The sequence below is a fragment of the Sus scrofa genome, chromosome 1 (assembly GCF_000003025.6).
Source record: "Sus scrofa isolate TJ Tabasco breed Duroc chromosome 1, Sscrofa11.1, whole genome shotgun sequence".
Lineage (NCBI taxonomy): Eukaryota > Metazoa > Chordata > Mammalia > Artiodactyla > Suidae > Sus > Sus scrofa.
The window spans coordinates 270,057,920-270,074,432 of record NC_010443.5 but is presented as its reverse complement, the minus strand read 5'-3'; the positions used below and the strand labels follow the sequence as shown (position 1 = coordinate 270,074,432).

The 16,513-nt window shown below is 42.9% G+C and overlaps 1 protein-coding gene across 1 annotated transcript in view; it reads left to right on the top strand.

Moving 5' to 3' along the window:
* FNBP1 (formin binding protein 1) overlaps window positions 1-16,513 on the top strand; it is a 137,846-nt gene that overhangs the window by 105,780 nt on the left and 15,553 nt on the right. Inside the window, 6 exon segments of the mRNA XM_021070148.1 lie at window positions 359-487; window positions 2,318-2,464; window positions 3,880-4,077; window positions 5,032-5,214; window positions 12,119-12,133; window positions 16,488-16,512. Coding sequence (XP_020925807.1) covers window positions 359-487; window positions 2,318-2,464; window positions 3,880-4,077; window positions 5,032-5,214; window positions 12,119-12,133; window positions 16,488-16,512 — 697 coding nt within the window.

The window sequence follows — 16,513 nt, the reverse complement described above, 5'->3', positions numbered from 1 at the left end:
CATCCACTAGGGTTCCCTTTTTTCCACATCCTCACCAACATTTGTTATTTGTAGACTGTGGGATAGCCATTCTGATAGGTATAAGGTGATATTTCACTGTCATTTTGATTTGCATTCTCTAATAATTAGTGATGCTGAGCATCTCTTCATGTGCCTGTTGGACATCTGTATGTCTTCTTTGGAAAAACGTCTTCTCAGGTCTTCTGCCCATTTTTGAATTAAATACTTTTTTTAAAACAGCACCTGTGAATTGCAACACATTGAGGTGAATTTGACCCCCCCAGTCCCTCCAGTTTGGAAGTCAAGGCTTTTATTTATTATGTATAAACATGGGAGTATTCTCATTTTTTGCCCTCAGGCACGACAACAAGCTCAACTCCGTCACCAGATGGCAGAGGACAGCAAAGCAGATTACTCATCAATTCTTCAGAAATTCAACCATGAGCAGCATGAATATTACCACACTCACATTCCCAACATCTTTCAGGTAAGCTGTTCAGACCTTTCAGATTTGCTTTGTGTAGAAACACGTTGCATTCGGAGTTCCCTGGTAGCTCAGAGGGTTAAGGGTCTGGTGGTGTCACTGCTCTGGCACAGGTTGAATCCCTGGCCCCAGGAACCTCCACATGCTGTAGACACAGCCAAAAACAAAAACAAAAACAAAACAAACAAAAAAACATGTTTCCCTGGAATCATGATTTCTGGGCATATAGTCAAAGTATTTATATAATTATAATTATTATTATTATTATTTTGGTCTTTTTGTCCTTTTTAGGGCTGCACCAAGGGCTCATGGAGGTTCCCAGGCTAGGGGTCCAATCGGAGCTGTTGCCACCAGCCTACGCCAGAGCCACAGCAACGCCAGATCCAAGCCGCATCTGTGACCCATACCACAGCCTGTGGCAATGCCAGATCCTCAACCCACTGAGCGAACCTGCAACCTCATGGTTCCTAGTTGGATTTGTTTCTGCTGCGCCATGATGGGAACTCCAAAGTATTTATATAATTCTAAATTTCTTCTAATTCAAATCATTTTTTAAGGCATGCAGATCAAGCATTGACCAGCATTAAGATTCAATATAACATGAATCTCAAGATTAATCAATAGCCTTTGCAAGCTTCTGTGGTTTGCCTCTGCTGCCATTCTTTATGGGTCTTAGAACTGTAACTCATAGATTAATAATACTCTGCTAAAAGGAGCATTCTGGTTACGAAAATGCAAAACTGTTAGGAATCAAAGCAGCATTCAGACAGTTGTAGGATTTGAAGAGATGAATGTTCTTTCCTTTGGATTAGTTTTCTTCTGGCTTCTTTAGGTTGTCAAAAATGATATGAGAAGGGGGGAAAAGATGAAAAATCATATGAGAAAAGATACATACATGTTCTCCCACTTTGGGTCTCTGTCAACTTCAAGTCCAGCTGTAGAAAAAATAAGAAATATTGTGTCATAGCATCTACACACACAGCAAACAAGAAGAGACCGTTGTCAGTCTCAGCCTGTGTTGAGTCAAAGTGGTTCACCAGATACTATGCTTTTGGTAAGGGATGAACTAGTGGCTCAAAGATGGGGGAAATGGGAGTTCCCTGGTGATTCAGTGGGTTAAGGATCCAATGTCATCACTGCTGTGGCTCTGGTTCCTTCTGTGGTATGGTTCAATCCTAGCCCAGGAACTTCAGCTTGCCACGGGGCACAGCTAAGAATAAATAAATAAAAAGGGAGGAAATGTTTGCAATCTAATATCTAATACTAAATGATGTTAATAGTAAAACTACTTGAGTTTGGGTTCTTACTGCAATTGCCTTGGAATTGTGTAAAGTATACATTGAGGCAGCCACATAATTCATAAAATAGGTGTCCAGCTGGCTAAGGAATCGAGGCACAATAAATTTATGGTTGCTCTAACTCTTAACCTTTTGTGTTTTGTTGTTTTGTTTCGTTTCATTTTTCTTTTCTTTTTTTCTGGCCTCCTTTTTTCTTCTTCTTCTTTTTTTTTTTTTTTTTTTTCTTTTTTGGCTGCCCTGTGGCACATGAAGGTCTCAGGCCAGGGATCAGATCCGAGCCACAATTGCAACCTGTGCCACAGCTGCAACAGCACTGAATCCTTAACCCACTGTGCTGGGGCAGGGATCGAACCTGCCTTTTGGTGCTGCAGAGACACCACTGATCCCATTGTACCACAGTGGGAGCTCCTTGACTCTCACCTTTGGATAGGCCTGTTTTCCTCTGGGATTTTTTAGCGGTAACAACGCTGCTGAAAAACAACCTCCTTAAATAACAGTGGACCAAATTAACTTTATGCAAACTGCCATGTTGCAGAAAATACAAGAGATGGAGGAGAGGAGGATAGGGAGAATTGGAGAATCAGTCAAGACGTATGCTGAACTGGACCGGCAGGTGATTCCAATCATTGGGAAATGCTTGGATGGAATAGTAAAGGCAGCCGAGTCAATTGACCCGAAAAATGTAAGTACTGGAGTTTGGACTTCATGTATGACTCAGTGTTGGTGGTCCTCTTATTTCCCGGCCCCTTCCCTGGGGGCCACATTTAATCATCTGAAAGCAGTTGCTTTTCGTGGTCACTAGTACTTGGCAACAGTAGCAACCCGGCTTCAGAGTTTTGTAACATGGCCTCTGTGTTTTGAATTTAGCTCTCAAATTCCTTGTGCAGAAAACACAGGTAAGTAAGTGGTAAGCTGTCTGAAACATTGTAGAATCAAACTGAAATGTTTTGGGAGCTCCCTGGTGGCCTAGCGGTTAGTCACTGCTGCGGCTCGGGTCACTGAAGTATTTTCCTATCAGTTAGCTGAGCAGCCTTTACAATTGGGATCTGACTCTTTAGGGCACTGTGGACATTTTGAGCCAGATTATTCGTTGTTTGTAGAGGCCCTTCTTGCGTTCTCTGGGATGTTTGGCTGCATCCCTGGCTTCTACCCACTAGATCCCAGTAGCCCTCCCCTCGCGGTGACCACCAAAAATGTCTCCAGACATTGCCTAATGTCCCCTGCAGGACAAAGTCATCTCTCATTGAGAACATCTGTGGCCACTGTTATCCATCAGGATTCCTTTCCTAGAGGCCTATTTCCCTCAGCAGATATGTCACCTAAAACATCAGCCCGGGCTTTCACAAACATTTATTAATTTGCAAAACCAAGCAGTTAACGTAGAAGCCCTGCCGTCACTATTCTGTGGCAGAAGAGCATCTTAAAAGATGAGCCCAGGGAGTTCCTGTCGTGGCTCAGTGGAAATGAATTTGACTAGCATCCATGAGGACACAGGTTTGATCCCTGGCCTTGCTCAGTGGGTTAAGGATCCAGTAGTGCCGTGAGCTGTGGTGTAGGTCGCAGATGCAGCTTGGATCCTGTGTTGCTGTGGCTGTGGTGTAGGCTGGCTGCTGCAGTTCCGATTTGACCCCTAGCCTGGGAACCTCCATGTGCCATGGGTGTGGCCCTAAAAAAGACAAAAAAAAAAAAAAAAATACACATACACCCCCCCCACCCCAGGGAGGGGACTTGAAGTTGCCTCTTCCCTGTAAATAGATCTTAGCATACAGATTCTAAGCATAAAGATTCTTCATTGCTCTGAGAACCCTTGCTATATATTAATATTAAGGTCATTTGTGTAAAAAGTTTTTGTTGGTCCAATGTAACAATTTCCAAATGTTAAATGGTAGGCATTTGAGAGAAGGATAGTTCTAAGGTTGTGGGTGTGGGTTTTTTTGGCTTTGTTTTGATTTTGGGATTCCTTGATCTAGGTTAAATCTATTATTAATCAATATAACTTGCTTAGAATAGCCTCTCTATGAGGTCATCCTAGTTCACGGTGTTAAAAAGCATCGGCACGGATGTGAGCGTATTTGTGCGTGATGGGTATAATTTCAGGATTCACAGCTGGTAATAGAAGCTTATAAGTCTGGGTTCGAGCCTCCCGGAGACATTGAATTTGAGGATTTCACTCAGCCGATGAAGCGTACCGTGTCCGACAACAGCCTTTCGAATTCCAGAGGAGACGGCAAATCAGAGCTCAAATTTGGGGGCAAATCCAAAGGAAAGTTATGGCCGTTCATCAAAAAAAACAAGGTACTGATGGCTGGACCCAGCGTCACATGAGTGTTTCTGAAGTGTGGAGATGTTCTTTCTTTCTTTCTTTCTTTTTTTTTTTTTTCTTGTAGTCTTAAAGGACCTAAGATTTTAAGCTTGTAGTTTCAGAATGAAAAAAAAAAAAAGCTCGTGTGCGATTTTATTTTAAACCCGTTCTCTCTTTGGTGGTGGTCCCTTTGCCATGGCCATCTGTCTTGTTTCAGAAGCATTATCACCCGCCCCATAGCACCCACACTAACTCGATTACTGACCTCTGGCCATTTCTCATCACGCCTTTCACTCCTAGACGGCTGGTTACCGGGGCTGGGGGAAGGGACCTGGCGCAGAATTTCTCTAACCATGTGTCAGCATAGCTAACGGAAATCCTTTCCACGGGCCGATAACTTGGGTTTGAACTCATGTTAACATGTGTCTCCATGAACGGTTTTTCGTTCTCTTTTTATGGCTCGAGCCGTAGGTGCATGGCAGCATTAACTTGGGCATAGGGTATGATGGAGGTGCCATTACTGCTTTAACCGTAGAGGAATTGACGGTTTCGTTGTAAGAGACTGTCTTGCTGTTCACAACCTCAGCACTGGCGGCCTTTCCTTGTCTCCTTCGAGCTGCGATGGTGTAGACGGTTTAGAAATACCTTCCCTCCTGGCTTAGAGTAACTGATGAGAGCTGTAGTTTGCATGCGGAGGCGGCATGCGCTTCTTGTCAGATGTTTCTCGCGCTTCTCTGTTGCTTTACTTACTAAAACGCCCACTTTTATCGTATTCTCCATTTAACCTCTCCTTCCGTGTTTTCTTTCGGACCATGGCCTAAACATGTAATTGTTTGTGTTGGACTTGCTTTGGATTTCAAATATTATTTGATGCTTATTTTTGTTTTGTGTCTTATCTTCTCGTTTCTGATTTTTTACTCTGTCACTGCTCCATCTCTTACACGTAGCTTGTGTCCCTTTTGACATCCCCCCATCAGCCTCCCCCTCCCCCTCCTGCCTCTGCCTCACCCTCTGCTGTTCCCAACGGCCCCCAGTCTCCCAAGCAGCAAAAGGAACCCCTCTCCCATCGCTTCAACGAGTTCATGACCTCCAAACCCAAAATCCACTGCTTCAGGAGTCTAAAGCGTGGGGTAAGTTCTGCTCTGGAATCCTGTCTCTCTGGTGCGCTTTCGTTGCATGTTTTGCATAACTTATTTTGTTTGTGAATGACTCCATTGTGTTCTCCCATAACATAAAACAATAAGAACCTATGATTCATTGTAGCCGGAAAGAAGAAGAGCCACAGAGAGAGGAGAGAAGGGAGGAAGCAGGATGGATGGAAGGAGAGAGAGGGCAAGCCAGCCAGCCCAGAGGTCTTCTGTCGGTAGACCTCTGGGGAGCACCTTTCTCCGTGTCCCTTTTAAAACATCTGAGCCATGAATATTTTACTTTGATGTTACCAAAAAGGGAAACTTAGATTCTCTTTCTAAAGCGAGTAGACATATGAGGGATCAGCAGTCTCTCTAGAGTCCGAAAATATTTGCTTCATAATTAGTGAAAACGTGGAGTTCCCCTTGTGGCACAGTGGAAATGAACCCGACTAGGAACCATGAGGTTTCGGGTTCGATCTCTGGCCTTCCTCAGTGGGTTAAGGATCCGGCGTTGCCGTGGGCTGTGGTGTAGGTTACAGACGTGGCTCGGATCCCGCGTGGCTGTGGCTGTGGCGTAGGCTCACATTTACAGCTCTGATTAGACCCCTAGCCTGGGAACCTCCATATGCCACAAGTGCGGCCCTAAAAAGCAAATAAAAAAAATAATAGTCATTACTGAAACAACCTTAGTGTAATGAAGGCACTTCTCTCTGAGCACGCCTCAGGGTTTGAGGGGGAAACGGTACCTTACAGGGGTTTCTTTAGCTATTTTGGTGAACTTATAAGATGTTGATTAAATATCTGATAAAAGATCTCGACGGCAAAAGGCCTGATGCAGTATTTATCTTTAAAGGGTGAAATAATAGCGTCTGACCTTTATTGAGCCCTTGTCATTTGCCAGACTCTGTCCTGTGTGTCATTTCCTTTTCTTAGCCACCCTATGAATCTAGGTGCTAATAGTTCCTTACTTTCCTGGGTAAGAAAACTGGTGCATAAAAAAGGAGGAGTTAGGTAAATCAACGAATTAAATGTCTTCACTTAAAATTTTAATTTATCAAAAAATAAAGAAAAAACATTAAAACGTAATGGGAGGAAAGTAAGATGAAGTTAGGAAGATAGAGAGTCAGGATTTAGAGCCGGGGAGCCTCCTTAGGATCTGAGGTTCTGCTAAGTCTACACTCAGGGAGGATCCGTTATCTTGTGGTTGACTCGTAAGTGGACGTTATTTAGACTCAGCTTTGCCCTCCTCATTAAGATTTTTCCTGCTGAAGTCAAAGGATTTTACGGAACTCATCAGCCACCCAAAGTAGATACCAGTTTGGTTTTTAGAAAAAGATTAGAACAAGGTAATTTGCAGCCTCCCGAATACATCGAAAGGGTCAGTCTAGTCAAAGCCATCCCCAAATATCCTTTATAATAAATCAACAAACATTAAGTGGGTTAACATGCGCAGTAAGGTCTTCCTTGGTCCCGTGCCGTGAAGGTCACAATACGTTGCAGCAGGGTATGTTCCTGTGCAAATAACAACTTTTACTTTGCCCTTCCTCTGTGGGGGGAAAAAAAAAAGAAAAAAAGATATGAGTATAATAGGTAACTATATTGTTACCTTTTAAAATCAGAGATGCAAAATAAAATAAAATAAAATCAGAGATGCAAACCTCATTTCTTTATCTGCAGAGTTCCTTTAGAAATGGACTCTCAGAGTGTTATGCAAAGAATGCTGCTGGTGGGATTATCCTGTTTTAAGATGACCCAGCGTATCAGGTTAGAATTCGCAGTTTAACTTCCTAAGGACTCCCAGGGAGCCCTGGGCAGCAGGCAGACGATCGCCCCAGACGTGGGTGACGGGTGGTGTTCAGGCTCTGTCGTTAGATCTCGCTTTTGCTGGCTGGTGGCACTCTTCACCCGGCTCTACTCCAGGCCACAAAATTCCACATCGACTGTAACTGAGTAACCCCATGTCTGCCGCTTCTAAAACCTTTTCCGAGCACTCACTTATTGTATGTATGAAAATACGTCCGCAGTGTGTTTTGGAAGCTCATGACGAAGTGTGTCGACTGTTTGTGACAGCTTACCGCTTGTGTGGATGTATCCACCCATTCTTCTCTCATCAGAGTCTGTCTGCAGCACGCGGTTTCTGAATCGTGTTTCATGGAGTTCTCTCAATGTTTAGGAAGAGACCAAGAATGTCCGTAATCAATAAGTGTAAGAAAAGATGGCTAGGAAAAATTTAAGATTGAAAAGCAAAAACAGAGAAATGGGTTATTTTAATTCAAAGAGTCCCCCTTTTTTTTAGAAAAATAAAACCAAAAAACAACCAACCGCAATTAGCAAAATAAATTCTATTTCTTACGCCTCCAAAAAAAGGTCCCAGTGTTCTCACTGTGGCACAGTAGGTTAAGAATCCGACTGCAGCAGCTTGGGTCGCTGTGGGGGTTCGGGTTTGATCCCCAGCCCAGTACAGTGGGTTATAGGACCTGGTGTTGCTGCAGCTGCAGCATAGATCACAGCTGAGGCTCAGATTCAGTCCCTGGCCCAGGAACTTCCATATGCCATGGGTGTGGCCATAAAATTAATTTTTTTTTTTTTTAGTTTTAGAAACTTTTAAAAGAATTTCCTAAATGGTGAGTGTCTTTGAGAATAAATGCACACACATACACACACTAGAAGCATCAGTAAATAAACAGAAACATATTTTCACTTCCTTCATTTTTAGTTGATCTGTTCTTAGGGTCAGATCTGAGGTGCCTTCTTCAGGAAGTAGCAGTGTTTTTTTAAAAAAAAAAGGAAAAGAAAAGCAAAAGAAAAGGAAATGCGTCATAGAAGTAAGCTTAGCAAAAGTTTAAAAAAAATCTGAAATTCAGGGAAATAAATTTGATTTTAAAGCATTTTCAAAACGGAAGGTACATAGTTTAACAGGATCTATGACTAAAATGATACAATCCTTGCTACTATGTCATTTATGCTACTTTTTAAGACTATTGTGCCAAAGATAGGAAAAAGATTCTAGGAGGATGACAAACCTGTGATTTTAATGTCTTTTGATTTATCATGTTTTGCAGCTGTCAGATCCAGATTTCAACCATTTGTTTCTATTATCAGAATGTATAAATCCTATGCAAATGTTTCTTTTTTCCCTTTTTTATTAAATTATAGTTGACTTACAGTGTTGTGCCAATTCCTGCTCTACAGCAAAGTGACCCAGTCATGTATATATGTGTATAAGAATGTATATATTCTTTTTCTCAGATCATCCTCCATCAGGTCTCTCCCAAGAGATTAGCCACAGTGCCCTGTGCTGTACAGCAGGACCCCGTTACCACTCCATTCTCAATGCACTAGTTCCTATGCAAACATTTCTTAGCACAACTGATTTTGTGTCTGAGTAACTAAGTAGGATACATTTTTTTTTTTTTTGTAACTCATTCACCTTTGTAAGAAAATGTCGTCTCACTGGATACCCTTGAAGACTGGCTTGACTGCTATTACCCATTATTTCGTCTTTCCGTAAGTCAAAGAAAAATGAAGCTAGAGTGTATGTTCTCAGTTTGCAATCTACAAATGTCTAACTCTAGCGTCTTAAGGAGTTCTTTTTCTAGTCTGAGCAAGGGGCTTCTCCATCTAAAATACGGACGTATTTCCCCCACACTTTAGAGTTAACTGCATGGGAACATCCCAACAGCGTTGATCGAAAGGTTTTGAAAATCCCTCCTGATTGTTTGTCAGATGTTGCAATCTTCTGATGGCTACTCTCATTTTATTTATCTTATCTTGTTCTCTTGCTGATTATTGGCAGACTCAGTCTCTCTGTTTTCACAAAGAACTCATGAAGAGGACGATAGGGAAACCCACGTATGCTTTTGAAGCTAGGGAGTATGTTGTAAGTTTACCTGTGACGGCCAGGTCGTGCGGTCACGGCACAGGCACTAACCCCTGTGACGGCACCAAGACTGGGGACCCAGGTGCTCTCTGACCCGGGCATCGGGAAAAGCCCAGCTGGGTCAAGTCAACCACAGGCTTCTGCATCCGGAAAAGTCGCCTGGAAAAGGGAACCAAACTTCCCAATAATAATCCAGCTTCCTGAAAATGCCAGGAAGCCGGGCTTGTGTTTTCCCTCTTTTCGTGGACTGGAACTGCCATCTGAGACAATGTCACTGAGTATGATTTTACGGCAGCATGTCACCCATAAAACGCAGCTGCAGAGCATGGTTGCAGACGGCAGTGTGTATGTATGTAGCGAGCTTACCCACACTCACATCTGAAACAATGGATCTGCTAAAAAAAAAAAAAACAAAAACAAAAAACCAGCGAAGCCTGAGCAGGGTCATAGAGCAGTGAAATGACTTTCTGTGGCCCTTAAACCACCGTGACTGACATATTCGTGTTCGCTGTCCCCTTTCTTTGCACTCGAGGTTAGTACCTGTGACGGCGCAATAACACATGGTCCCGCTAGCTCTGTGTGCCCTCATGTGTTATTGGCACTTGTGGCTCCCCAGGCTCCATACTTGTTGCCCCAAACTGACGGCTTTTTAGCTCTCCAGATGTCTCGCAACGCACTTAATGCATCCTTTCAAAGTATTCTCTCGGCAGATGATTGGGTGTCTAATTCGAAAGCGTCTAACTGGCGGGCTTACACCTTAAGACCGAAAACCAGTTTATAATCCTTAAAAAAAAAAAAGGATACCAGATACTGTGATGGTGCTTCTCACAGACAATCCATCACTGTCCACTTCAGAAAACTGAATTTGTCCGAGAATCCGATCGTGCCTATTTTTATGGAGATTTGTTCTCGATCCAAATGACCTGTTTTTATTACGAAGTGATCCTATTCCTCTGCTATTAGTTTCAATGTTAGAATTCTGTTTTCCAAATGCTTAAGAAAGAACATGTCACTTTAAACAACGGAAGTAGCCGAATAGAGAGCCGGTAGAGGGCCGAGTTCAAATTCGCGACATTTACACGGTAATGTGGGAGACGATATTTGTATATAGTCCTATGCTTTGTAGGGAAGATATTTGCAAAGTTTTCTGCTGTGCACCATAAGTGTTGTCTGTGAAGAACTAAATTGTGATGAACAGATCTGTGCGAAAGTTTACAAGAGGGGTTCAAGGCCTTAATGTAGCTTGCCCACAGGAGAGTGGTCACAGATGCAATGGTACTTTTTCCCCCCAAAACTTTTGTCTTCCTACTTCTTTCCTTAAGAGGCTTTTTCTGGGTGTTCCCATAGTGGCTCAGCAGAAATGAACCTGACTAATATCCATGAGGATCTGGGTTTGCTCCCTAGCCTCACTCAGTGGATTAAGGACCAGGTGTCCGATTCAACCCTTAGCCTGGGAACTTCTGTATGAGGCAGGTGTGGCCCTTTAAAAAAAAAAAAAAAAGTCTTTTTCAGAGTTCCCTGGTGGCTCAGTGGGTTAAGGATCCAGGGTTGTCACTGCATTGGCTTGGATCACTGCTGTGGTGCAGGTTCAATCCCTGGCTTAGGCACTTCCACTTGCCATGGGCATGGCCAAAAAGAAAGAGCCTTTTCCCTCATAGGAACAATTTCTTTGAACACTTAACACCATTTGCAAAGAAGTATCAACTTTGAGTTAATCTGAAGAATAAGATTTTTTAAATCTATTCGAGGTATTTTTAACACTCTCTACCCAATTTAAAACCAAAAGCACTTTCTTTGGTGATTTGTCTCCAACTTATTTTTGGATCCTAGTACCAGTTGCCTGAACTTTTAGGATTGATAACAGCTAAGTCAGTGTGCCCTGAACTCTCAAAATACTGCTTTTGAGTCAGAAAGCACAGATCAGCTGTTACTCAAGAACTGGTGTTTCTTTTTCTTAATTTTGAGATCACTTTTAATCTGATGGGGGTCCAATAACCATTATGGTTTTGCCAGTCTCCACACCCAGCAGCACTGCAGCTGCAATGTCCTCATAATTACCAGGAAATCCATAGCAAGGCGTAAGGACCCCTTGGAATTGAGATAGTTGGCTCTTTCCTAAAAGTAATTTGCAAGAGCTAGATTTCCTATCGTGGCGCAGCAGAAATGGTTCTGACTAGGAACCATGAGGTTGCGGGTTCGATCCCTGGCTTTGCTCAGTGGGTTAAGGATCCAGTGTTGCTGTGAGCTGTGGTGTAGGTCACAGATGTAGCTTGGATCTGGCATTGCTGTGGCTGTGGTGTAGGCTGGCAGCTGTAGCTCTGATTCGACCCCTAGCCTGGGAACCTGCATACACTATGGGTGCAACCCTAAAAAGCAAAAAAAAAAAAAAAAAAAAAAAAGTACTTTGCAAGAGCAGCAACTTAACAGAAGTTAACTCCCCAGGAGTTGGTGGCCTAGCAGTAAAAGGATCTGGTACTGTCACTGCTGTGGCTTGGGTCACTGCTGTGGCGTGGGTTCCATCCCTGGCCTGGGAACTTCTGCATGCTGCAGGCACACTACCCCTTCCCCCTGAAAAACAAACAAACAAAAACCTTAAAAAGATAAAAACATTACTGGTATGTTGTGCAAGCATTGACTTTCCTGACTCTTTTCGTCTGTGTGAACCTTTCCATGGAAACCTGATGAACTAGAGGCTCTGTGATCATGGTTCAGCATCATGCTGTGTCACAACTGCAAACTCGGTTTATACCCAGACTCATGGAACCAATCCAGAACAGCAAACAGAAACTCTCCTTTTCTATCTCGATTCTGTGCTCCAGCAACGTGGCAGCTAAAGAAGTTTGGATAGATCAGCCCCTCTTGGGAACGTTGGTACAGATCCGCTATAAATCATTTTCACAAAGCGCCAGGTGAATTTATGTCTTAGGTGAATGCAGTGGAACCGGCCAAGTTCCTCTTCTTCTCATGTGTTGTTGTTTCTCTCTCTCTTTTTTCCCCTGTTATCTCTTCAATTTTTACACGAAGCTTTCTCTCAAGCTGGTAAGCACAATTATTCTATGCATGTCCTGACGCTAATCAGGTTCTTCGGGTGTGTGTTTTGTGGGTGCTCTCTCTGCCATGTGCATCTCTTTGAAGTTAACTGTTGAGTTGTGCTTCTCTTGTGTGTGCTTCTGTTGGTAGTTCTTTATTAGACCTTTGGAATACAAAGGTCCAGAGTCTAACAGGGGTGATTGTAAACTTTTCAAGTTGCTAAGAAAATTAACGCTTAACTCATGATTTGGTTTTCTTAACTACTGGGGTCTTAAGAGGATGACAGATGTTGATAAATTTTATTTAAATATGAATATAAATACAAAATATGGACAAATACAAAGATGAAATACAGGAGAGTTTATTTATTGGATTATTTTGAATAAAACCAAATTTTGGTGTTCCCTGATGGCCCAGGGTCAAAGATCTGGTGTTGTCACTGCTGTGGCATAGGTCCGATCCCTGACTCTGGGAACCTCCACATGCCCTGGGCATGGCAAAAAAAAAAAAAAAAAAATCAAATGTAATGGTTGAAAGTTGCTCCTTCCTGGGAGCCACAGAAGCGGATGAAAAATGCTGGGAACCTGAGAGAAATGTGTGGGAATGATACTAGGCTCAAACTCAGGTCTAAGGCACCTTTGAGAAATGAAAACCATGAAATCTTGTAAGGTGCTACAGAAAGACCTTGTAGCATAGCTGATCCAGGGAATCACAAGACGACTTTATGGATGATGAAAAGAGCCTCCTAAGCCTTTCTACAGTGATGTCTCTAGTGTTCAATGTTGTTTCTACTTTAATGGCATAGCCCTAGTAAATAGTCAAACTAATCATTAAGTTTATTAAAAAAAACCTCTTAACCTCGTAACCCCTGTTATACTCAAATATACTCAAACACCGCAGCTGAGAATATCCTAATTCATGAACCGTGATGAACTGTGACAATTCCACCAGGAATAAGATCAGCGTTTTAGGCGCTGCTGTTGAGAACGTAGGACGATATTTTATGGTTACCCTTATATGTTCTTTTATGTGCGTTTGAGTATATACATAAACGTATGTATATACAGGATTTTTTCAGCCCGACTCACTCTTTGGCAATTGATCCAAATCAGTTGGATTTGGAAACGAAAGAAAAAGAATGTTTTACTAAACATTTCTTAGACTTTAAAATGAAATCCCAGGAAGAATTCTTGATGAAGACCTCTGCAAGAAGGAAATATCTAGATGCTGAAATGAACTGCAGTCATCAAAAGTATGAATTTGGGAGAAAATGGATCCATTAAGTGGGAGTCTCTCAGATGCCAGGGTTTCTTTTTGGCCCTTGTTCTTTTGCTGAGGTGCTAGCCGCAGAAGATGGTATAATTAGGCAGTCTTTCTGTTTGAGATAAATCATTTTACTAGCCTGGAATTGAATTGTTGCTCAATACCCTTACTTTGAAGCTAATAAAGAAGTAAACTCTTGGAGTTCCCTGGTGGCTCAGTAGGTTAAGGATCCGGCATGGTCACTGCTGTGGTACCTGTTCTATCCCTGGCCAGGGAAATTCCGCATGCTACAGGCATGGCCAAAAAAAAAAAAGAAGTAAATTGTTACACAAAGACTATTGTTTGGTGTAAAAATAAAACTCAAGAAGCACCTCGTGTCATCGCCCAGGAGCAAGCGCTTGATTCCAGGGGCAATTAAAACAAGATCCCCTTAGAGCCACAGCCACTGAAAATGTACCTGTGTGTGTGCGGGCCCTCTTCCAAACCCCGGTAGGGCCGGTCACTTTGGGGCCACCCCAAAGAGTTCAGAAAATCTTTTCTGACTCAAAGGTAGAAATAAAAATTCCTTTGTGGCAAAATGAATCATAAGTCAGGGTATTGTTTGAAAGAACTCAAGCTTCAAATGGCTAATAGGGTAAAATGAACCTTTGAAGGTACTTTCCAGAAACCTTGAGTTTCTTTGCTGCTAGAAGAAGCTGTTGACCTGAATCTCCAATGGTAACGTGAAGTTTATTTGAGGTACCGTTTCTGAGTCTAGTTTTTAAATAACAATACAGAAACACAGAAGAGCTACTGAAAAGGACCTAATTGGTCAATTAGACTGACTGCTGATCAAGTGAAGGGAGTTCATTTATTTATTATTTTTCGTGTTTGTGGATAATCAGGATTAATTCGTTGTGGTTGGTTGGGATATCTATTCATACATCCTAAGTTCCGTGTGTTTTACGTACAGGTTTCTTTGCAGCTGTTCCTCCAGTAAAAACCTTAGGCCTGTTCACAGTTTAGATCTGTTTGGGCCAATGGGGTATTCCCTCGCCACATGTGACTCTTTACATTTCATTTGATGTCCGTGACGAGTAACTAAAATTTTAAAATTCAGTTCCACGGTTGTCCTAAGCACATTTCAGGGCTCGGCAGCCACGGGTGGCTACTGTGTTGGACGGGGCAGCTGTGAGAACAGTGCCATCAGTGTGGAAAATTCTTTTGGTTTCATAGAACATAGTGATGCTCAATAAATATTCCTGAATTAACATCGACCACTTAGCGCGAGTTGCTGACTTCTGAAGCAGTGTAACTTGCACCATTTTGTTGCATGCTAGCATTCAAACAAAAATGGAAACAGAAACAAAAATCTCAGTTCTAGAAACCTGCGCCTCTGTAACAGTCAGTTCCGCAGGAGACAACAAAGCATGGAGCTTTCAGGCTCAGTGACTCAGTTGGGCAAATTGAAAAGCTCTTCATTAAGGTTTCGAGTATTATGACACACGAGTACATAAAAGAGAAGAAATCCGTCTTTATTTTTATATTGAAGATTAGTTGGCCTCATCTTAGTTTTAGAGGCAAATTGAACTTCCTTGGTTTGGCATTAAGGAATAATCATCCATTCTGGTTTCTTTCAAATCTCGTTTCCCCGCCCCGCCACACACACGCACGCACACACACCACTAGTCTTTGAGAACCTTAGCTGAAAGGTCATTGGGTGACCTCAGTGGTGAATTATTTGCTGAATATGCCACACGTGCAACACAGCAGCCTGGTATTTTCTCATAAGCAGCCCAGGAACTTGAGTCACAAGCCCCCGTGTGAGCTGCTTGGCAAATTCCACCTGATTTTGGAATTTTGGACCCAGTTTTCGGGTTCCTTCTTTTCCACCCACTCCCGGGCAAGCCAGTCTTGCCTTTAATTGGTTCTAAAGCAAAATCTCTTTCCTAAATTCCTGGCTTATTATCCCTGGTTATCGAATACATCTCTCTCTCTCGATGAAAATAGCCTCACTTAACGGAAGGCAATGGATGGCAGCCACCTGGCCACAGCCTCTGCCCTGTAAGCACATGTAAAAGTCTAGAAACTCACAGTTCGTATTTTCTACTTAAATCACATGCATAGAGGAAAGACAGCCATTGCTTTTGAAAGGGATCAGGATATCAAAGGATACGTCTTTTGATAAATCAGAAACAGCAGGAGTTCCCACTGTGGTGCAACGGGATTGGCAGCATCTTGGGAGTGCTGGGACGCAGGTTCCATCTCTATCCCAGAACAGTGGCTTAAGGATCCTGCGTTGCTGCCGCTGTGGCTTAGGGTACAACGGTGGCTCGGGCCTGATGCCTGGCCTGAGAACTCCCTATGCCACAGGACGGCCAAAAAAAATACAAGAAACAGCAGAGGTTGATTTCATACAGTGTGGGAAGCTGATTTTGAAGGCGGGAAAGCATTTTCTATGCATTTTCTGAGATGATCCTGAAAATGACAAAAAGAAGGGGCCAGACTTTAGAGGCAGGGATACATGGGGGGGGATTTTTTTTTTTTTTTTTTTCTTAATGTCCTTTTGACCCATATTCTCTGAGGAACTAGATGTCCCATTTGTCACTTCACGGGGATGGAAACTTGGCCTCAGCCTGTGTGGAGAGACGGAAGGAATACTCGGACGGGGGTGGGGGTGGGAGAGGCACCACCATCTGTGTGGAACAATCGATGGGGATACTGATCCCTGTTTTCTGTAAAGAAAACATAAATTTAAAGCTTCAGTGTTGCCACCGACACTGATAGTTCAAGTGATGCGTCAGCCTCAAAAATTGATCTTCATTCATTCTCTCTGGAGTCAGAAGTATATCTTCCTGTCTCAGTGTCCCCTGCCTTGTGGAGGCGGCTGGGCTAGGGGAAGGGCACCTGAAATGGTTTGCGGGCCTTTTGCAGTTTGCATGCACTGATTTTGCATCTCAGCTGGGTGTCGTGGGAAGGCGCTTTGATTTATTTGATGACAACACACGCAGACGCCTGCCTCGCTCCGGGGTCTGGGCAATCTTTCCTGCAGGTTTTCCTTGCTGTCTTTTTCAAGGGGTACCGCGAAGGCTTTCTGGCTGATTCCTATTTGCATCTGCAGGGGGCGACACCGGAAGATTTTAGCAA